At 41.3% G+C, this 23,127-nt stretch overlaps 1 protein-coding gene and 1 long non-coding RNA gene across 6 annotated transcripts; one reads left to right on the forward strand and one right to left on the reverse strand.

Annotated features, from left to right (window-relative positions):
- Window positions 1-1,621: 1,621 nt before the first annotated feature.
- LOC116653656 lies at window positions 1,622-6,102 on the reverse strand. The gene is made up of 2 exons (XR_004307871.1): window positions 5,673-6,102; window positions 1,622-5,477 (listed from the first exon to the last, which is right to left on the reverse strand). It is a non-coding gene; the product is annotated as an uncharacterized LOC116653656 (long non-coding RNA).
- Window positions 6,073-22,546, forward strand: STK17B (serine/threonine kinase 17b). 5 transcript variants are annotated; one of them, XM_015867660.2, is made up of 8 exons: window positions 6,073-6,179; window positions 7,575-7,730; window positions 12,022-12,234; window positions 15,775-15,919; window positions 16,151-16,277; window positions 17,049-17,097; window positions 17,932-18,111; window positions 19,938-22,546. In XM_015867660.2, the coding sequence occupies exons 2-8, from the start codon at window positions 7,609-7,611 to the stop codon at window positions 20,218-20,220; spliced, it is 1,119 nt and encodes a 372-aa protein (XP_015723146.1). In that variant the 5' UTR covers window positions 6,073-6,179; window positions 7,575-7,608; the 3' UTR covers window positions 20,221-22,546. The 5 variants fall into 5 exon arrangements, with proteins under 5 accessions (XP_015723146.1, XP_015723147.1, XP_015723150.1 ...); XM_015867661.2 differs by lacking the exon at window positions 6,073-6,179 and adding an exon at window positions 6,319-6,637; XM_015867664.1 differs by lacking the exons at window positions 6,073-6,179; window positions 7,575-7,730 and adding an exon at window positions 8,044-8,072.
- The last annotated feature ends 581 nt before the right edge of the window (window positions 22,547-23,127 follow it).

Consider the following 23,127-nt stretch of genomic DNA (forward strand, 5'->3'; position numbering starts at 1 on the left):
TGTGCAAGGATGACAGTCAAGGATTCCTCTGGAATGGAACAGCCCATGGTAGTATCTGTATGTATTCAAAACACATAGCCTGAGGGCTACGTGAAAGAAGTACTATGGTCATTAACTGGTCTCCTTCTAAATTGATAACGGGAATTTTGAACTTATTTCCTTTACGTACCAAATGCAGTCAGAGTACATTGCAAATGTAACCTGTAAAAAACAGACTAATGATAGATGTATTCCCATAAATATCTTAAAGATATGGTGAAGATGAAAGGGGGAGCCAAGCTGTGTTTCTTCCAGACCTTTTGTTTGTTTCTTAAAAAACAAACAAAAAAACTAATGAATAACGAAAATTATGGGGTTTTTTTCATCATTTATTTATTTATTTATTTATTAAACTTCCAAAAATGTATTAGCCCCTACTAATACAGCCTTTGTCTTACATAGAGGGCTTTTCTAAGCACTCAGGAGGCATAATCTGTTTTTAAATGTATTGATGTGCAAAGCTCCACAGGACACTGGTCTCCTTCATGCTGGGCTGCTTTCCAAAAGCTGGCTGCCCTCTCCCTTTTGCACTTAATCCTACAGACCTTCTTGCACTTACTGCAACTGTAGTATCAGAGTGAGATTGTGTTGGTGGTTTGTTTTAACATCCAGAATTAGATCAGACTCCTTGCATGAAGAGCCAGCCCCCTTCAGTCCAAAGAGTTGGCGGCATCATAGTTCATCTCACACCATGAATGACTGAAGAAAAAGGATCTCTTAATGCAATACAGAATCTCCTGAGTTGGAAGGGACCCACAAGGACCATTGAGTCCAACCCTTGGCTCCACACAGCATCACCTAAAAGTCAAACCTCGTGTCTGAGAGCACTGTCCGAACACATCCTGAGCTCTGAAAGCTCCAGGCCATGCCCACTGTACTGGGCAGCCCATTCTGTGCCCACCATCCTATGGGGCAGACCCAGTCCCTCACTCCCAGCTACCCCTCCCCTGACAGCTCCATGCTGTTCTCCTAGGGCCCTGTCACTGTCACCAGGGAGAGGAGATCAGTGCTGCCCCTCCACTCCCTGTGAGAAGCTGAAGTCGCCACAAAGCTCCTCTCAGCTCATCTGCTTTGGGCTGAGCAAACCAAGGGACCTCAGCTGCTTCTCACACACGTTGCCCTCAGGCCCTTCCCCACCTTTGTTGCCTTTCTTTGGATGCTCTCTGATAGTATTTTTCCTTTTAGTACCATGGCACCCAAACCCACACCCAGTGCTGGAGATGAGGCTGCACAGCACAGAGCAGAGGGGTCAGCCCCATTCCTGTGGGCTGCTTCACGCTGTTGGGTGGAAGCACGAGCCCTCATAGGGACACAGGTGAGCGTGGGTCCAGAGATCATGGCAGCAGGGATTATTTCTTGTAGTAAGGTGTTTGCCTTCCATAAATGATCATTTTGTCATGCAGCCCTTCAGCTGGTTTCATCCTGAAGATATTTCATGTTTCCACAGCTTGCGATACGAGCAGCTCCTCACGTATTCTGTCCTCTACTGCAAAGCTCTCATTTTAGATGAGGAGCATTCAATTTGATAGTTAGAAATACTCGTAACTGCGTAAATGTGGTCAATATGTGGCCATGCTGACTGCAGTCAGAAATTGCAGCTGAGTAAATGTTAAGATTACTGTATGAATAAGGAAATAAATCTCTGAAGCTTCATAACTAGTACTAGGGAAGGCAGGTACTTGTAGGTGCGGTAAATCATAAGACATGGCAGTTCCATGCAGCAAGTGCGACACAAAAAATGGGGCTGTAGAGCAGTTCTTGAGTGAAAACAACTGAAAGAAGTGGGGGTAGGAAAAGACTTTGCAAATAGAAGGTGGGACGGTGAGCTGTGCTGACCACTGGATGTACAAAAGGGGACACATTTAGCTTAAAAATTAGGCTGTGATAATGTACCCAAGAAAAATGACTATTCGTCATGAAGCAGATTACTGTTACAACACCAGGAGATGTGTTTTGGCTAATTATTTTAGGTTCCGAAAAACTAAAGCACACAATCAGAAAAATATCTTCTGTATTTTTCTTGATTTGTCTGTTTGTTTTGGACTGCTCTTAGAAAAACGAAGGTTTTTAAATAAAATAGGTCCTCCTTAACTGGTTTTACAAATAATTATTGTGCTTATTACTGGCCACATCTGGCAAGAGAAATAGTATCAGTTAAGAAGTTAAATCATCACTGGTAAAGGTACCTTTCCTTTCTAAATATGATGGGTCAAAGCCCCAATCTTTATCTCTGTGAAAATGTTGATAGTTTTTTATTTCTTTTAATGGTTGAGCCTTGTGTTACGGTTGTTTAAGAACCACAGATTTCTACCAGGAGGGATTTTTGTGTCCGGTTGTCATTTCAGGAGTGATGTGAAGTTTCTAAAGTTTATTTAAGACGGTAAAAATATTCTCAGTTATCTTGGTAGCTTTGGCCAAGCTGATGTGGGTCCTGAGTTCATTCAGTTTAGTGATATTGTCAGAAAAAAAGAACAAATGAGAGGACATGAGGAATCTCTGGGCCTGGTCCTCCACTTTAAAGCAGACCTGGTTCTTTACCAGAGAAAACAAACAAGTAAAAGAAGCTGAGACTACTGGATATTCAATTCAGATATAGAAGTCAAAGGAAGAATTCCTTGCAAGTTTTCTTCTTCAGTATTGTGACTGAGGTGACGAGTTTCTTATAAACTGTTAAGTCCTGCAGTAGAAGATATTTAGTATGTTGGACCATAGTCAGTAGCTCCATAGAGCAGGGCATTTTTCTGCAGTAAGTCTGCAACACTCAGGAGACTGCTGTTTATTATCAGCATTGCAAGGAGGAAAGATCATAATAATACTAAGTAAATATATCGTCTTAGGATGATGCTTTTTTTTTTTCCCTTTTGAATGACATAGCCTGGAGGGCGTCCACAAATCCTGATTAGCAAGGCTGCTTTTTCTATCAGTGACTGAACATCTATGCTTGTAAGGGCTGGTACAGTGTGCAAGGGGAATACTTCGTAGAAGAACAAACTCCTGATGGATATGGTGTGGAGTACTGGTACCCCTGGGTCAGTCAGTATTTGTGCCCTTGCCAGGCTATGGTTTGGGTTATTCAGCATGTTTGAAAGCGCATCTAGTTTTACAAGTTTTTGTAGTGGGGATGCAGGCATCCAGAATCTAACAGGTATATAGGTGCATCTCCCGCATTTTTGATGATTACTTGATATAATTTTATACCAAGTTCTTTGTTTTTAAAGAATTTCAGGCACTGAGAATATAGAGTGCGTATTTATTTCTAAGCTTTAAGTAGAACACATGTGGTGTATTTTTTAATCTTTTCCATGCGTTTCAGTTAGGAGTTCACAAGACTGTATATCAAATACAATACCAAGGTTTTCTATCTTTCTACAAGCTGATTTGTTTCATCTGAATTTGGTATATGTCTTTACAAAACACTAAACGGGGAAAATGCGCTTCAAGCGTTAAGATGGTGTGTGTCCTTTTCTCTATTTCCATTGCATCGCATTTTACTTGTTTTCTTTGAGGCAGGGAGGGAGGTTATGAAACTTATTGAGAGTATGACGGGCATTTTGTCGTGCCTGGCTTCAAGGATTGTATTCTAAGGTTTGACTGCTCACAGATACGCATAATTATCTACTCGGTTGAATACAGGACTGCTCTGTTGTATTTCCTGCTATTCAAAAACATTTTGGGAAAAGATTTCTGTGTATAATTTTATTTTCCTACTGATCTCTATTTTGTTTAAGACCATGTTTCATCATGAAATCACTTAAAATAAATCTTCTTAAAAAATCCACTTTGGAAGTTAACTCTTTTACTGCGTCTTTGAATGTATCGTAAGGCTTGCAGCGGTTGAAAGCTGTTAGAGAAATCACAAAATGCTCTCATGACGCCTTTTCTAAGTGACTTCGGGTAGCCTCTGGAATCTGGTATACTACAAATCATCGCTTGCAGCAGGAGGAGGAAGGATTCTTCACCAAATGCAATGGAACTTGACCAAGAACTGCATTCAAAACAAAGTCTATCCTAAATTAAACTACAATCGACATGCAGCAGATGCCCACACCTCTCAAAGGGCTCTCTGCTTTTGAATGGAGTACCAGAATGGGCAGCAACATCCTTTATGGCAGTGGCTTAATACGCAGCACTGTAATTTCATAGCAAAATATCTTCAGGGAAAAGGATATTTTTCAGTCTTTCATAAAAGCCATTGCCTTCCACTGAAGAGTTCCTCTTGCTTTGGTTACAGTGAGACCAGCTGCTCTGGGAGGTCCTGGTCTTTCTTCAGTGCTTGGGTGAGTGTTGGTCTCCCTGGGGCACAGGCCCGGTGGACTTTTGATTCTGAATGGCACAGAGTCACTTCCCCTATGCTATGGTTTTCATGAACACTTTTTAGAATCTAATATTTAATAAGGGTGTTTTTTTTAGAACCTAACTTGTTTCTACTATTTTAAAACTTTTCTAGATGGTAATTTTGCAATCTCTTGCTTCTAGCAGAAACATGATGCAAGCCAGTCCAAATCATTAGAGGGGAGCTATGCGGGGAAAGGAGGGGCTCTGACAACACCTTTCATAGCCTCAATCATACTTTCAATTTTAGACTCCTAAGACACTTTCACCCAGATCATTGATAACTGGCGCCATGCGTTGAGCAACTCCACATTCTTCCCTCAGTGTGAGGACTGGGGCTCGTACAAAGCTCGTGCCAGGTGACTCTGAGACAGCTCTGCTAAGCAATCCCTGAAATACAGATTGTTTGCTTGATGCTTTGAGGATTGCCTTTTCTTACTCATTTCCCACATGCAAATGTGGCACTCTTACAGAGATTTTGGCATGGGGGAAAAAAGAGGTCAAGTGGGGTCTGTATTAATAAGAATCATGGTAATTCTTGGAGGTGGGAGAGTGTTTGTATTCAAGGCTTAGATGATTTCAAAATCAAACACTGCAGGAACAGTGAAAGGTAACATGCTGATTCCAAGGGGTCTGTTGCATTGTGAGCTTTGAGTATTTCATGTTGTAGCTGAGCACGTGGGATCAGTGGGGTTGCTTCAGCTAAACATGCTCTGATAGATGTCTGGGGCATGGATTAAACTCTGTAATGTAGCAGGGGTTTTGTGTTATTTGCTGTTTCTTGTTGTTTCTTCTTTTGGATGTTATGCCTACAGAGAGAAGCAACATTTGGTGTCGGTAAGTACAGGAGTACCATCCTAAGACAGGCAGATTAATGCTATAATCAGACATGTGTGGAATCAGCAGTTTTTGACATTCTCCATGCTCTTCCTCCAAGCAAACAACTGCAGGTACTTCGTGCAACAGCCATCACCCACTGCAGGAAGGTGCTGCTGATGACTGGAGGCTGCAGTAGCAGAGACAGCATGTAGATGTGGATCTTTCCCTGTGATTTCTGGGACACTGAAGCTCCTCAGGTAAGGTTTTGTTCTGCTTTGCATATCTTTCTGCAAGAAAAAAAAATAGATCAAGAAGAAATAGTTCTGTTCATGGAAGCCTTTAAAAACTGCAGAGAAGCCAAGTTGGTGATGGATAGATAACTAAAGAGAGGGGAGTTAGTGTTAAGAATGGGAATCATGCAGTAAGTGCATTCGGGGTAATTACAGAACAGCAATTAATGCCCAGATGCAGGCAGTACTAACAAGGGAGCTGATGATCCTGCACTGCCGTGACCTTCACCTTGCCATCTCCCTTCCTCCACCCTCAGCCATTCCCTGTATGTAATTAAAATTCCAAAGTCCTCAGGGTGGAGCTCTGCCTTCACCCAGTGCCACACGTTTATATGGCGTTATGATGTACAGATAACCAGGAACACAGCCACACACAAAACCTTTCACTCTGAAAAGACCGACTGAGGGGGACAACAGAGCCACGGGGGCGCCAGGGCAGCCGGGAGGGGGCGCTATGAGCGACAAGGGCGCCTGGCCAATAGTGGCGAGCACTGCCAGGGCAGCCGGGCGCGGATTGGCTGCTCCCCGGCACTAGGGGCGGGGCTTGCGGGCGCCGCCGGGGCAGCCACATCTGCCGGGCTGCGAGTTTCAAACGCCGGCTGCGCGGGGCGGCGGTTGGTCGGCGGTGTTGCGGGGCGGGCTGTGTGTGACGGCCGGCTGTGGGAGCGGCGGCTTTTTGCGTGGTGTCTGCGGGGAGAGGTGAGTGTGCCGAGGGTGCGGGCTCGGGAAGAAAAATTGGACCGTGTTCTATCGAGGACGTTAAGCTTAGATGCGGCTGTTTGTTTCTGTGTGCTCACCGAGCTGAAGGGAGATGTGGTTTCTTAGCAGGGAAGCACGGTTAATCCGGCGTGAGGCTAAAGCTTTTCTTAATCACATCCTTAAGGACAACGTATAATGAAACGTAGCTGAATGCGTTTAGCCGTAGCTGACCCTCAGTTAGCTCACCTGTCCCTTATGCCAGCGCTTGTGAAGTCCTGCAGCACTGAGGTCACTGTTGAGCCCCGTTCACTGTGTGCACCTCGCAGAACAGCCCGGTGATGTAATATTGGAGCCGTCCAAATCAGCCTGACACCATAAGCTGCTGCTTTGTCAACGCTGGTTTGTTACAAACAGGGTGATTCACGGGCAGGCAACCTGCCCTGTGTTGGGAACCTTTGGTAAGCGTTCAGTTTATTTCATGCTTATCAAATACCGCTTAGAATTTTATCTTTAAACTGTAGGATTGTGGGGTTTGTTTCTTTTTTCCTTTACCAGAACTGAAGCGTGAATCACAGTTTATACCCAGAACAGTCACAGTTTATACCCAGAACTACCACATTCCAACAGCTGTTTGAATGAGGTTTGACGGGTGCTGGGTTGTGTTTGAAACAGGGCTATGGCGAGTGCTCCCCCAGAAGCTTCTGAGAGCACAGTGCTGTTCTTTGAGAACTGATAGTGTTTTTAATGGCTGCCAACCGTGTCCAGACTGTAATTTGTCTTGTGCCATGGTTTTTCTTTCTTTAACTATTGTTAACAAAGGTAAATCTGCCTTTTACCTTGAAATAAGACATCAGTTAAGGCTGCCGATATCCTTCAGTAACCTTGTTCTACTTTGCTTTTACGTCATGCCTGAAGAGATGCTTCAGGCCTCTGTAAATGTGAGTGTCCAAACTTGTTCTTTAGCTTTTAAATAGCTGCTTGTTTTTTTCTTTAATCAGGAGTAGAATTAGTACGGCTGCTGTATCTTCTGAATGCGCCGTTATTCTGGTCTGTTAAGGTACCTTACCCGTCCTTTGGTTCTGATCAATCAGGATTTGCAAGGAAGGAACTGTGTCCACTCATCAGGATTTCTAATCAGTAATTGAGTTAGATTGAGTTAAAACAGCTTTGAGAACAAGGTTCATTTTTGATCTAATGTTTTTGGCGTCCCTCGATTCTCTTGTTTAGCGTTCCTTTCCAATTGTATATGTAGAGTGATTAAATGTGGAGTGTTCTGGTCACATTTAAACAAACTTTAGGCTCTCTGTTCAGATAGACCTGAGCCCTGATCTGCATGTTTTTCCTTGCACGGTGATTATGGAACTGCCCAGACTCACTGATGTGTTGCTTTAACAGGTGACTGGCAGAAGGGACGGACCTGTTCCTAAGCATGTCCAGGAGGAAGCTGGAGAACAGAAGCCTTTCGGGCTTGTTGGCCATGTCTCTGCAGACACAAATCAAGACGGACAATTTCCACAGTTTTTACATCCTTGAGCCCAAGGAGCTGGGAAGGTAAGGGGCTGTCAGAGGGATTTCTGCTGAGGCAGAGTTGTGTGCAATGACAGGCTTGTTTCCTGGCAAACTTCTGTAGGTGAGGCATGAAGAACAGTTCTCCCCACCCACTTTCCCTGCTCCCTTCTTTTCAGTGCAGCTCCGTAGGAACAGGGTAAAGGCACGGTGAGATATAACTTGTCAGCCTTTTCCATGGCAGAGAGGCTCAGGCTGCTCTAATAGCAGCATCAGTTGAAAGCTGTGTCCCTTTCCCTGTCCATTTTCATACTATGTTACAGGGATATAAGCTCTGGAAGAGAGAACCTAGAGCAGAATTGCAAGGCAAAGAATGGTGCTTCTGAGGTGGTGATGCTCGTTGTTTGTTGTTTTTAAGTCCTGAAAACCAAGACCTCTTTTTTCACTGACCTTTTATGGTTAGGTTTCTAACAACCAAGAGTAATTTGGCTGTCTGCTTCCTTCACCCAGGTTTGCAATAGTAAAATAGCAAATCAAAGCAAACAAAAAAATTCTTGGTATTTGTGTTAAAGGCATCTAAATTAATGCTTATTCAAAATGACTGGGTTAATTTATACCTTGAAAATATTCAGGGAATTGTGTATAAACCCACACAAACGTAACAGAGTGGTGATACTTCCAAGTTCCTTGAATAGAAGTGGCATGGGTCATTTGTCATTTGTTCAGCATTCCTATGCTGAACAGTGATCCTTCTTACTTCTAGCTTAGGCAGGCATAACTTTGTAGGCTCTCTCACCAGTACTACAGTTCTCCTGATCCCTCTAGTACATTTGTATCTCATGCTCTTTAGAAAAGTGCACCCTGTAGCCCTTCACTTTCTTCTGTCCATGGCACTGTGTCAGCCCAAGTTCTGACTGCCAGGCTCTGTAGAACCAGTTCTGGGTACCAGCTCTGATTTTCTTCAAATGCTGTCAGACCGTGCCTGCCTGTGATGTGAGATGATGTCTGAAGCAAATAAATGCATCTTTTTTGCTTCGATGCCCAACCTCAGTTTTTAACACTTTGTGTACATGTGAAAGCAGACATAAAAAGAAAAAAGAAGTTCCAAAATGCAAAGAATCAGAAAGAGGGAAACATGTTTTCCAAATATGGTTTTTCAGCTTTTCTGGCCTACCAGTGTGTGTTCACTTGGAGTTTTCATCTTCCTTTAAGTTGTTCTTTGATACTCAGCCCTCCCAGATCCCTTTCCTTCCTCCCACACCCTTATCTTTTAGGTCCTCTGGCACTGACTCGTGGAGCAGGCAGGTTCTGTTTGGTGGGTTTCAGCAGCTCTGTCCTCAGCGTGGATGGTTTGGCTTCTTTTTAAGCAGCTGAATTTCTGTGGTTGATAACTTGAGATACGGAAATAAGTAGGAATTGAGCTGTGCAATGTACCTCTCCAGCACTGTTTGCTTTGCAGGCAGTGAGGATTGGGGAAGCACTGTGCTTGCTTTAATGCAAGATTTCAGATCGAACTTAAGATCTAACTGTTTTTTCTTTTAATTTCTGGGGAAATTCCACCACTCAAATAATTTTATGAAGAGAACTTGGCTTGACTTGTTTCTTCCAGCCACAGCCTTTCTGTTAAGCTGAGATGCTATCTCGTGTGACAGTTTCCAAGTTTTGGTGACGCTTTTTTATTACTTGTTTGGGAGATGCCTATTAGCTGTTTCTGAGACTCAGCGTATCTTGAGACACTGAGTAATATGGCAACTTGGTAACTTGAAGCAGAACGTTAACTTCACTGTGGTTTCCGTAATGCTTTTGGCTAACAAAACCCATTCTCAGCAGTTGCATGTGTGTATGTTAATTTGTCTGCAGGTGCTTTTAGAAATGAAGTTTTATCTTCTCAAGTTCTTGCTTGCTTGAAAAAAGATTTAGTATCTTTGTCGTTAATTATCTCTCCTCTAGAAACCTCATTTATCGACATGATGAGCAAATGCTGCTATATAGATTTGAATGAGTTGTTTGTGTGCCTATATATCCTACCTTTAAGCAACTTTGTTCTGTTTGCTTGGGCATAGCGAGAAAGCTATGAAAGTAGGAGTAAAAGGATGGAAGATGCTGTCAGCTGTAAATGGCTTGAGGTAAAGGACATGGAGTCAGTGATGAAGTATCTGAGGTCTGTACAGGTTGAAGTAGACAAGAGTGTCCAGGCTGGAGAAAGCTGTGTTGGAGCAGGCCCGGAGGAGGACCACAGAGATGCTCGAGGGGCTGAAGCCACCTCTGCTGGGAGGGTAGGCTGAGGGAGCTGGGCTTGTTCAGCTTGGAGAAGGAGAGGCTCCGGGGGAGACCTCACTGCAGCCTTCCAGGACTTGAAGGGAACTTAGGAACAGGAGGGGAGGGACTTCTTAAATGGTCTGATGGTGAAAGGACAAGCGGGGAATGGTTTTAAACTAAAAGAGTAGGAAATACAGGTTAGATATTAGGAGGGAATTCTTTACTCAGAGACCAGCACAGGCTGCCTGTGGGAGCTGTGGGTGCCCCATCCTGGGGGCTGTGCTGTATGGGGCCCTGGGCAGCCCAGACAGGTGGGTATCAACCTGCCCACAGCAGCGGTTGGGAGCAGGTGGTGTTTGAGGTCCTTTCCAACACAAGCTATTCTGTGTTTCTATGATGAACGGTCAGAAAATGATGTTATTCTGAACATGGAGTTCTATGGCGAATGCAGTATTTTGAGGATTGGGAACATTCTGCACACTGGAGATAAACTAATAGTGTTTAGCAGGCTCTCTAACTATTTACTTTTTAAAATACTGCTTCTCTTTTTGTTGTTTTTGCACCTTTGAAGATGTGATTTTTCCCTTCGTATCTTTAACTGTTAAATAATTGGCACCCTACCGAGATCATATAAACAAGTGGAAATTGATACAGCATAGATTTCTTCAGGAGATATCGCGGATCCTTCAGAGCTGTTGCACCCGGAGCTGCTGGGAATGAGATGTTCAGAAACTTGCAGCAGAGGTTTTCCTGTTCTCTTGAAACTCAACCAGTTCCTCTTCCGTTATTTTAGAGAAACTCCTGTGGTAGATGGTGTGGTGTGATGTTAAAATGAGACTGTGAGCTGTGGGGAGTATCTTGAGACTTCAGTATATGAAGAGTTCCAGCTCGGTGACTTCCAGTGCTCAGCTATATTAGCTCATTTAGTAGTTGGGAAAGCACTTGGCTATTTAAGGCTTACAAATAGTAGCTAAAATGAAGAGTATACACTTACCAGGCTGTAAATTACTTTTCCCTCTTGATTTTTGTATTTAGTGTTTGCCTTTCTGAATTCCTCCCTTTTGTTCCTTGCACCAGAAGGAAGGCTCCATCAGACAGCACCGTCTGCCCTGCTGAAGGAGCTGGGATAACTGGAAAGGCGCAGCTTATGTGGCTGCTGCTGAGCCTCTCCTCTGCTTTGTTCACGTGCAAAAGTGGTGTTTGCTCGAAGCTGCAGATGTAGGTGTTTTTCTTTGCAAACAGCTTTGAAACTGTTTTTAAGACTTTCATCTATTTTAGTCATTCGAGTGTTTTTTTTTTGTTTTGTTTTCCTAGTTTTTCTTGTATGATTTGAAATCTCTTTGCAAATATGCAGTGAGGCGTTTCTGGGAATGCAGAACTGGTGATTATAAAACGAGGGGGTTTGTGTTTTGTTGGTTTTTTTTTTTCGGCAGTTTATAACTTGGCTTAAAAACCTGCATTTTTCCCCTATTATTTTTTTTAAAGGTCAGCCTGGTGTTTCAACCGCACTGTGCGGTTTTCTTTTAAAAACACATCTTTGCCAGAAGACATTTTTGTTTCCATACCTAAACAGTTGGCTGGGAAACAAAGCAGCTCACTTTGTCTAACTGCAGTTGGAAAAGGGAGTGCGAAGCGGCGCGTGTTTTTCTGATTAGATGTTGCAGCGCTTAGTGCGGCAGTGTGAATATTTAGCAGTCCTGCATCGTTTGTGAATGGAAGCGTTTTTTTATGACTTGAGTTTTCTGCCTCTGATCCCAGTGCATAATTATGCTTTATTTTCCCCTGCTTTCTTTATGTTTTTCAGTTGTTTTGTGTATCCTGTTGGTGTGTCTGTACTGTACCTGCTACTGTATCTTGTGTGTGTGCCCTGTGTGTACTTGGTTGAAGAAGCAAACAAAACCCAATGTTGGCAATCTGAACAAAGCCCAGAGCGGCCTGAGGTGACCTCCTTGCTGTCCCTGCAAGAACACGGCCGACTCCAAACATAACGACACAGTGCCAAGCCTTTGTAGTTCTAATGCCAATTGATTACTTCTTCTATCTGAAGCTGTAATGTGTTTTTCCTTTTATTTTGCAGAGGAAGATGCGGCGTGGTTAGGAAATGTATAGCTAAATCCACAGGCCAAGAATATGCAGCTAAGTTTTTGAAGAAAAGAAGAAGAGGTCAAGACTGCAAAGCGGAGATCCTTCATGAAATTGCTGTGCTTGAATTAATGAAATCTAATCCTCGCATAGTTAATCTCCATGAAGTCTATGAAACAGCAAATGAAATCATCTTAGTGTTGGAGTAGTAAGTATGCCTCGGTTACGTGTCCCATGCTGGTAGTTACCAACCTGTCAACATATTTGCTTTTTGCTTGAGTTGTCTGAACACCTGTAAGAATTGCAACACTACACTGTATATGTTATGCTAATATTTCATTATGATTTTTTAATTTACTAATATTTGCTAAGGTTTTGGGGGCGTTTTGGTGTGATTTATTCTCATGTAAACTCAGGAGTTGCATCCGTTGCTCTTATTTTGGATGTGTATTTTGTGCAATTCAAAGCTAATGAGTTGTGTCAAACTATGGAATAGAGACATGGCAGCAAAACACCCCAAAAGCTTTATTAGTTCTTTATTCAACATTAAAAATATGCACCGATAAAGGATTTTTTTTCTCTTTTACTAATCGCTTTAAAAAAAATAAAAAGCAACTTCTTTCTCATCACTGCATAACTCATTTCTGTAGATGCTTGCACTCATTTCCTGCTGAAACTGTTGTGCCTTTGAACTCCACCTTGCTCAGGAGTCTGTTGAATGTGAGCAGGTCCTCCTGTTCAGCGCCAGCCTTGCTTGGTTATTCTGGTCAAACGAATTTAATATGAAGCCTGACCACCATAAGAATCGCTTATGTCCAGCTGAGCAGAGAACGTTCTTAAATCCCACAGAAGGTGAATAGTGCATTGAAGCATCTTAAATCATACCAAAAAAGGACTGTCTGATACCCCCCATCTAGTTTCAACCCTCCTGCTGTGTGCAGGGTTGCCAGCCACCAGACCAGGCTGCTCAGAATTATTCAGCGATCTGCATGCGTTGTGATAAACTCCTTTTACTGTGGCTACATCATTCTCCAATAGAGGAGGGAAAGATAGAACTTACTTTTCCCCCTTAGAGCTAACTGATCTTTAACAGCATGGTGAGGACTAAACCAGTAATGTAGAAGACCATGTCCACATGACAAGTACTGAACTTCATATTTAGAATGAGTTCACATAAAAGTTGTACCAGTGTTCTTTTGTCTCACCTCTGTTTCAGCTCAGCAAATTCTGCCTTGCTTGTGCGCCTGTGCTCTTCTTGCAGTCTGTTATCCTTGTGCAGTCCCAGCAACCAAAAGTGCTGTACTGAAGATACATACCTGCCAGTTCCTTTTAGAACATGCTTATGGACATAAAGTCTGTGAAGCTGTTTTAACTCTGTTTGGTTTTGTTTTTTTTTAAACTCTGTGGTACTGTCAGCTTCTGTGGTAATAGAATCAAGGAAGTTGGAAGGGACCTGCAAGGAGTCTGTCCCCCTGTTAAAGCAAGTTCCCAATGGTAGATTGAGCAGTAAGGCTTAAGGAGGGTCTTGAATATCTCCAGAGGAGGAGGCTGCACAACCTCCCTGGTCTGCTTGTCTGGCTACCTGTTGTGTGAGGAAATACTCCTTCTTTTTGTATACATAATCAGCTCGTTTCTTCAGGTGCCTCCTCATTGTCATACTGTGGGATTTGATAAATAACTCATAGTTATTTATATATATATTATAAATAATAATAGTTCTTATTTATCTGCATGCAGACCCTGATTGTTTTGTCAGCACTATTTATAGGCTCTTCCATAACCCTCTGCTCAAACTTGAAGAGTCAGTGTTCCTTTGGATTCTCCTTGTAAAGCAACTGACTGCCCCTGTGTTTGCCCTGCTCTGTATCTTCAGTAGTCTCATTCTACTGCTTGAAGATATGGAGACCAGAACTGAATGGGAAGGTTTTATACAAAGCGTGATTTTTGATGCTTTGTGTTGTTTTCAGCAGCCATCCTGAGGGTACTGAAGGTATGCTGGCTTTTTTAGCTTGCTGCTGTGTATTGCTCTAGTAATTTCCAAGAACATCAGTTGAGATTTCCCTAGCTATACCTTCCAATTCAAGTTTTGGTGTTATATAGGATTGCATTAGGTTATTTTTCTGAAGGTAACTTATTTGCATATGCTCCTGCTCACTCATCTGCTGCTCTTTTACTTTCTTTCTCAGCTGAACTTATTTAGTGACTTCCTTGAACTGGGGAGCCAAAACCAGGAGGCTGCATTCTAGCTGTGGTCTACAGTGCTGAGCAGTCATTTACCTCAACCTTCGCACTGTTATTACAGCCCAGGGTGCTGTTAGCCTCCTTTGCTACATTCAGCTTGCTGTCTGTGAGTGCCCCACATAGTGAGGCTGTTCAGCTCTGTATACATCTATTCCACCCTTTCACTTAAAAAAAACAAAACAAAACAAAAACTTGGGTACAGGAGTAATGTGGGAGAGCACTGAAAGCTTTCCTGAACTTGAAGTCTTTCCTCATCTGTTTTGTCACAGCTGCAGTTAGTAAGGCATTAGTGACAGCTCACACAGCCTCGGCAGGTTAGTAACTGTCCAGGCTGTCCAGCATCCTTCCCTTTTTATAGACTCATTCCTAAAGGTGAAACTCATACTTAACCAATCTGTTTCTGACGTAGCTCTTTAGTCTTGAGATGGGAGCTTCAGGCAGTCAGGGCAGGCTGAGTAATGATTTCAAACCCAGCTTGGAAAGAAACAGCTGACACTGTGGCAACACTTAGAGTGTCACTAAGAAACCACAGGGCAAGATGATTACACAAGGTTATTTCCATGCTTCCTTTATTCTTAACTAATGGTAGGGTTCTGCAAGTAAACAACAGCCTTTTTTGAGGAAGACATACTGAGATGCTTTAAAAAAATAAAAATAAAAGTAAGTTAAAATATATGGTCAGTGTTGTCTCTGTTGGAAGTGGTACATGTCGAACTGACAGAGCTGTCCCTGTATTTCGGAGTATTCTTTGCAAGAGTTGAAGACTTTGCTCACTCACTGACCAGGCAACTGTGTATTTCATCACGGTCAGTGTGCTAGATCTTATATTTAGTACCTGCCAGACAGAAAGGACTGATATCTAATCTAGTCTTTCATCGGAATAGTAATGTCTGTGGTAGTGAGTATGCAGTTTCCTCTTGCTCCAGAGCTGTTCCTCTACGACTCGGTCTGTTCTTTGCACTGTAGTTGGTGCATGTGGCAATAGTTTCAGTCCCCAGTTTAGAGAATAAGAATGTGGGTTTGCTTTTTTTGTTTGTTTGTTTGTTTGTTTTCTGTTTTTCTTCCAATCATTTATGGAACTAACTGAAGAAATTTCAGGTGTTACTTGTGAGGATATTTTTTATTAGAAACTGATTAGAGATCTAATCATCCTTGAGGCATCTTCAGGCTCACTTTCCAAGTAACAATCTTGAGTTTTCCAAACAGTTAAGAGCAGTTCCGCCACAAAGTTCTGTTTCACCATCTGAACTGGTGTAGTTGGATATGAGGGGAGAAAAAGCATCATCAGATATTTTTACCCTTTTTTTTTTTTTTTAAGAGTTTGTGCGATGTGTCTTGGGATGAGTGTGTTCAGAAAGAGGGGGAGGAGAAATCTTATTTTCTCAGCCCCTAGGATGATTATTTAGTAATCAGCTTTACTAAATTATATAGATACTATATATAGATTTTTTTTTTCCTGGCTTGAGCTTTCAAGTTTAATACATGAGTGTTCCTGAATGTATTTCAGTGCTGCTGGAGGAGAAATCTTTAACCTGTGTGTCCCAGATCTGGATGACAGAATTGGTGAAAGTGATATCATAAGGCTTATAAGGCAAATACTTGAAGGACTTTGTTGCTTGCATGAAAAAAATATTGTTCATCTCGATTTAAAGGTAAGGCTGCATCAGACTTTTTTAGTACTTTGTCTTCAACTTAGTATTGTGATAATTGTATTAATTTGTTGAGTACATAGCAAAGAGGAGAAAACAGGGTACTAGAGATAAAATAACTTATTGAAAATACAATTCAGCAGTATAAATGAAAAATAACCGTATAAACAGAAATAGTATTGTTGTTTTTTTGCAGTTTGTGTTCTGTGAGCTGAGAATTTTTTTCTGTTCTAGCCTCAAAATATTTTGCTGAGCAGCATCAGTCCTCTTGGTGATGTGAAGATTGTAGATTTTGGCATGTCTCGGAAGATTGACAACTGTACTGAACTGCGGCAGATCATGGGAACCACGGAGTATCTTGGTATGAAGGAGCTGCATGGGGGTTTCTCATGTGTGAGGAAAATACAGTTGAAGTGCACTTAGCAACTCGTGGGTCACTACTGGAGAACAAAGCAGCACAAGGCAGTGTGTTGTACTGAGCTGTTCTTCAGGGAAGTTGCCTATTATTTGCACACACACAAAAACGTATGGATAAACACACCTTATTTCCTGCTATAGTGTTTGTTCTGCTGTAGACTAGAGCTTACTTGTTGTACAGGTTCAGTTAACAACAACTTCGGGCAATTCTTTTGATTATAATTTTAATAGAACATAAGTATGCACTGAATTGTGTGAGTTAGGGGTGTTGTTTAGTATGATTTAAAATAAGAACATTCTTGGGAAAGTGAAAATCTGCCTTAAATGCTTGACCTGCTGAGGGGCAGGTTTCCTTTTGAAAAAAAAAAAAAAGACAGTAAGACAGTAAAAAACAGAATTGCCTACACCTGTTTTTCTAAGAGCAGGTGAGTCTGTGTTGAGTAGCATAGTATCTAACACATGCTAGCAGCTGCTGGGCGTTAAATTGGGATAGTCACCTGACTTAGCAGTGTTAATGTGCTGAAGACTTCATGCACCTTTTTCACTCTCTGAAAAAACATAAACCTGATTCCTCAAACATCATCGTGCTTACTTTCTTAATAATGGTTAGCAGAAGTTGACAGGAAAGTTGATAGAATCGTAGTGTATGATTCAAGGTTACTTGAATAACGTGCCTGTTAAAATGTCTTCCCTTTTCTTTCTTCTCTTTCTGCAGCTCCAGAAATATTAAACTATGACCCTATTACCACAGCCACGGATATGTGGTAGGTTGTATATGCTAATTTGTTTTACTGAGGTAGATGGGACCAGTTAACAGTCTGCATGCCAGTTCCAGATGCTGGTGCAGCTTTATCTGGTTCCTAGCAATACTGTTCTGTGGGTGGGCTGAACAAGAGAGGGGGGGGTTGCTGAGGGAAGGAGTGCTCTGAATGTGAACTGGAGTTTACATACATTTCTGTCTATGGCTCTATTGCTCACCTTCTGTGAAGTGGCTTCTGAACGTGCCAAGTGTCCTTCTATTCCAAGGAAATAGTGGCAGTTAGCTGATGATAGCATACTTTAGGTACTAGTTTTAGGTATAGGTATTTACTAATACTTTAGGTATTAGTTGCTTGAAACGTGTTATCCTAGAGTACTAACTGCCCTAGGCTCTCCTCCCTCACCATTTTTGCATTATTAAATAATCTTAATATGTCTCAGACTTCAGTACTTCTAGAATTTTTGTGAAATAATGGCTATTTTTTATTTATGTGCAGATTAGATCTTTTTTTTCTGCAGTTCTTTCTCTTAGAACTGCCCTATCTGCAAGAGCAGCCCATGTAAAAGATACAGATTTCCTTTTTGTAATAGTCTCAGTGGCAGGAAACAAAAGGCTTGTTGAAAATAAGCAACTAAAGGGAAAATAAAAAAACAAGTCCTGTCATGGAGATAGAAATGAATTTTGTTGTGCGTATACATGCATTTACACTTGAATCATATCGAACTGAGAGGTCACGTGCTGGTTTTAGTTCTCTGAGAGTAGCATACATCGAGATGCTTTATCTACTGCAAACAAGTACGAGAAGGTACGTTTCTTTCACACTGTGTTCTTACTTCAGGAACATAGGTGTAATATCATACATGCTCCTGACCCAAGAATCTCCATTTGTGGGAGCTGATAATCAAGAAACTTTCCTTAATATATCTCAAGTTAATGTGGATTATTCGGAAGAAACGTTTTCGTCAGTTTCGCAGCCTGCCAAAGACTTCATTCAAAAACTTCTCATTAAAAATCCTGAGTAAGTAATGTACTCTTTTATGTCTGTGTATGAGCACATGGAAAACATGAATGTGAACCTGGGAGGTTAACATTGTTCATACGATCAGTTAATATCTCTCAGTGTGCTGGCATTATGAGCTGGGTATTTATAAGTGTAGGTTTCTGCTGCTCTGTAGTGTAAGTAAGGGATCTTTGGTTCACTGTCTGGTTGTTCTTGGAGTCAGGCACAGTCTTTGAGTTTGCTCACTTAGAAATTCTTACTTTCTTTCTTTATTTCATTCAGAGGACTGACAATTCATAAGTCTTAAGAAATGTATTCTGGAAATTTCAGGGTATTGTCTGTGACCTAACATTTTGTTGCACAGTTTAGAGAGACAGAACATTGTCTTTCTAATGTGTGTTTGGATGTTTCCTGACATCTTTAATGAAGCTTTTTAGTTTAACATATTTTATATCAAAACCTGGTGGTCTTATGACTGTGTGTGTCTTCTTCACACTACATGCATGTTTGTCAGGAATAGATATATACATCTATATGTATAGTGTTTCGCTATGCTCAGTTGTCTAAAAAAGGCTTCACAGTCCAAAGCACAAACTTCTTTTTGCTTCCAATGCACACTTTTGTAACTTAGAGTTCTTTGGGAGTTTGGATACTGATGGAGGCCTTTCAAAGTAGCTGAACTCTGAGCAAATGGTCTTTGAGAATGGGAAAATGATAGGGATTAACTGTGTGTGCTTGTTATGTGGTGTTTAATGGGGACTGGTTTTTATTCTTTGCACTAGCACGTGTGCACCAAAACAATTATAACAGGTATATGTACTGGAGAACAATGTTTAGTCAGGTCAGCTAGTCACATTCCTCTAATATCTGTGAAGTAATGTTGTTTGTATTGCTGTGTACTGTCACTTGTGGTGACACAACAGTTTCTGTCCTCAGCAAGGAGGAGTTGAACGATCTGGTTGAGAAAGTGGTTCTTTGATAGTATAGGCACATGACAGTGGATGAGTGGATGTTATCCTTGAAATTCCTTTCTTGAGTAAGTGCTGGCTCTGTATGGACATAAGTAGACATAATCACGGATGAACAATCCTTTCTACCAAGTTATCTCATGTAGAGGCTTTGTCAATAGCTGGAACAACTCACAGAAACCGTATTAATATAAAAGAAGCAGTTAACAAGGGCTTGCTTAGGCAAACGTTAATGAGGGCCTGCAGAATGTTTGGTTTTCAGCCACTTTCCCTCTTTTGGGCATCTCAGTCTTCATTATATGCTCAGTAACTCTTTTCCAAATCTGATGCTTGTTGCATATTTCTTCTTGAATATTACAATCTGTCCTCAGATTGTCAACTCCACAATAAGACTGCTCTGGGCTAAAAATATGAGTGTCTTCCCGCATTGTAGAATTTAACAATGCAAAACTGGAGTAGCAATATAATAGGTTATCCACAGGAATGATTTCATATATCTGAGATCTGTTGGGAAGTAAATACATTTTGGAAGAGTTAGTACCAGTCTGTGATGAAGTACTTCAGTACTTCAAAACGTTGCAAAACGTGTGATAGAGTTGATGACGACGCATCCTTTAGCCTGTCTTGAAAACCTTACCAGTTTGGACATCCAGCAGCAGGGAAAACTGTCAGCTGAAATCTAGATGCATTTTGCCAACCATGGTTGGTTCTGATGTGCTTTTCAGCAGCAGCAGCAGTGGTGGAATAACAGCAGTATGAGTTCTGTAGTGTTAATTATCACGTATGCTGAGAAGTTCTAGGATGTATTTTAATTACCATTTTAGTGCTTCTAAAGTTAACTTTACCAACTTGGCATTTGTTCTTTCTCTTTCCAAGGGAAAGGCCCACAGCAGAGGCCTGTCTCTCTCATTTCTGGTTGCGGCAAGGGGACTTCATACTCCTGTGCAGCCCTGAAGAATCTTGCTGCCCATCTCTGATGCCAGGACATGCAACAAAATGCTCAGAAGAGCGGAATGTGAGATCCAGTTGTAATGGTACCTGTAGCGACAAGGAGGACAAAGAAAACATCCCAGAGGACAGCAGTACAGTCTCCAAACGCTTCCGGTTTGATGATTCACTGCAGTATCCCCAAGACTTCATGACAGACTTCGTATGTTAAAGTGTAACATAGACTTTTATAAGGATGGATTTAGTGTAATCTATTCCAGTGGCGAGTGCAAGATTGGCTTGCCGATTTATGCAGTGTTGCTGTACTGGAAAAGCACTTTGATTCTTTATTCTGGTGTTGCCTTTTCTATCCATTGCTGGCAATGGATTTAACTCCTGAGAAATTGGGGTTGTAGCACCAGTAAAACAAATTATTTTTTTAAGAAGGTTTAATTAAATATTTTTGCACTTTTTAAATTTTAATCCAAAAGCGATGCCAAATTGAAGCCTGAACATGTGTGTAAATAAACTCATTTTCCTGAGTTTTTGCCTAAACTTTGAGCTTTGCCAAACAGTTGTTGAATAGTGTGTACATTTTTAGCACTAGCCTTTAGAAGCTGATCTAAGCAGGGAAACTGAATCTAGCTGTCTTAATGGGCTTATCTGTGACCATTCTCATTGATTTAAGTGACAGCTGAAAGCAGCGTTGTGGGGTACGATCCATCTGCTGGGGCCATCTGGAAAACTGCTTTTTCTCTGGTTTAGTTGGTAGTTAAGTAAATGTTTCCGTCTTACAGGTCTGATCCACCTAGGGATTGTAATGCCCATTCAGAGCGGCATTTTTTCTGTGGATGCATGTAATGACTGAACAGAAAACAGGTAGATGGTCAGTCTTTGTGTTAGTGATCCTTCGCTTCTTACCAGTGAGTTATCTTTGAAGAAGATGAATTTCCCATTCTGTTGTGGTTATTTGGTACGCGTTTGTTTTCTTTCATAAAATATCTGATGTATATTGTCTACAATTAGTCGTCTCTTCCTTACCTTCAAACCAGAAAATGAACCCAAAGCCATGAAATGCCCTTTCTAAGTTCAAATTAATAACTGAACAACTGAAAATGACTTTTTTTTTCTTGCCAGTGAAGTTGCAATTAAAAGCTTTTCATTATGCCTTTTTAATGTAGATGAGCAGCGGGTTTTTCAGTCAGTTATTGTTATTCACACAACTTTGTTTCATGCCTGCCTTGAGAAATGGACTGCAGTGTGTTAATATTTAAAGGCAAACTACCCAGTAGTTGTTTGAAGCCTTTTCATTTGCTTTGGATAGTGGGTTTGTTATGTGTTCAAGTTACATCCCTTTCAATTCATGTTTCTAGGCTCTGAGAAATAACACAAGTCCAGCTTCACCTTAGAGCAAATACCATTGTGTCTCCACAGCCTGAAACAGCTTAACATGGAAAAACTGACAAGAGAAGGTTCTCATCATAACACTGAAGCAGAGAATATATTAAAATTTCTATAAATATTATGCTTGCAAATGGCACTTCAATGTAGTTCTAAGCCCTGAGGATTAGAAAATCCCAGGCTTAGTCTTCCTAATTTGATTTCTTTTATGTAATGTAATATTACAGTCTAATAATCTTTTCCAAATGTGGCTGTTGATCCAATGATAGTGAGGCAGGTGGAGGTTTTGGAACATCATACGATTGAGATCTTATGTTAATAATCGGTGAAAGGTTGCGTTATAGTTTTCTGCAGAAAAGGAAGGAACAATTCTATTGTTTTTACAAATAGATGTTAACACAAGCTTTAACTATAATAAATGGAGGGGGATTGAGGACTTTTGTCTTTTATTTGGGGTAATGTTCTGTGGAAAGTCAACTGTGGTGTCCTCTGCTCGTTTGACAGAAGTAAAAGATTTCCAAGACTTAATCTCAAGTGGAAAGAAATAATAGCACAGACGAAGCTCAGGTGCCTCAGTAGAAACAAACTGCACTGATTTCTCTCTTGTGTGTTCTTACGCAGTTTTTATGGTGGTGATAATAATGTATATACATGCACAGTTATTAAATGCCTTTGCTGGGGGTGGTTGTTGCATTGTGTCCAGGTACCCTGTACTTCTACTTTCCCAAGTCCTTGGCCTTTCCAGTCAGAGTCTTATTTGGGTTTACCTCATTAGTGTGGAGTCTAAATTTGAACTGGGCAAATGAAAAATCCAAACTGTCTTACTATGCAGTTAACATTCACTCAGGATAAAGAGGAAAACGTCAAAAAGCTGTAATGGACAAAGGTAGAAAAAATGGTTTCTAATACAGTTACAGTTTCACGTTCTCCAAAATTATCACTGACCTGCAGTTGTAACTGGGAAGCTCGTGCAAGTCTTTCTACTAGTTTTCTGTGTTTAGTGCTTGAAAAATAAAGCAGAAGGTATGTGCCAGCACTTTATGAAGAAGTTTTTGTTCCTTAAGTGTTTTAATCAAGTTAACCTGATGTTTACATTTCTTACTACTTCTGGAGTTAACTTATCTATAAATAAATGAAGATTTCTCTTATCCAAAGAACTTAAGTTTCTAAGTTTGTACTTTGTGTAAATTCAAAGTCTGTGTCAAGCCAAATTTTGTTTGCATCAGAGCATTGAGTTTATTTGAACAATCTCACTGTGCACGCCTCGCTTTGATTGAAGGTAAACCGGTGCACTGAAGACAATTTTTAGCCCATCTTGCTTCCTGCCACATGACTGGAGAGATAATCCGGTGAGTGATGAGTAACATTTTAAGATGACTGAAGACCTGTTTCTATGCAGTTCGTGACCATTTTATATTTAAATCAATAAACTCCTACTCTTTTCAAAACTGTGTTTTTCATTTTTTTTCACAGCCTTGCAGAACTGTGTTGGGAAGGGACCTTGGGAGGTCGTCTGGTCCAGCCTCCCTGCTCATAGAGCTGTGGTCTACTTGTCCATGTCTGCTTGCTTTGCTATCTGCAGAAAGGGAGGGAAGGAAGGCTCACCTCTCTTGACCTGCTGGCAGGACTTCAGCTTAATGCTAGCCAGTGCCTACTTTGCAGCAACGGAACCTCATCTCCTTTTCATGCAAAGGTGTTTTGTAGCTGGGTGGCCCCTGATGTTGGGGATATTGGGACC

The sequence above is a fragment of the Coturnix japonica genome, chromosome 7 (genome assembly GCF_001577835.2).
Source record: "Coturnix japonica isolate 7356 chromosome 7, Coturnix japonica 2.1, whole genome shotgun sequence".
Taxonomy (NCBI): domain Eukaryota; kingdom Metazoa; phylum Chordata; class Aves; order Galliformes; family Phasianidae; genus Coturnix; species Coturnix japonica.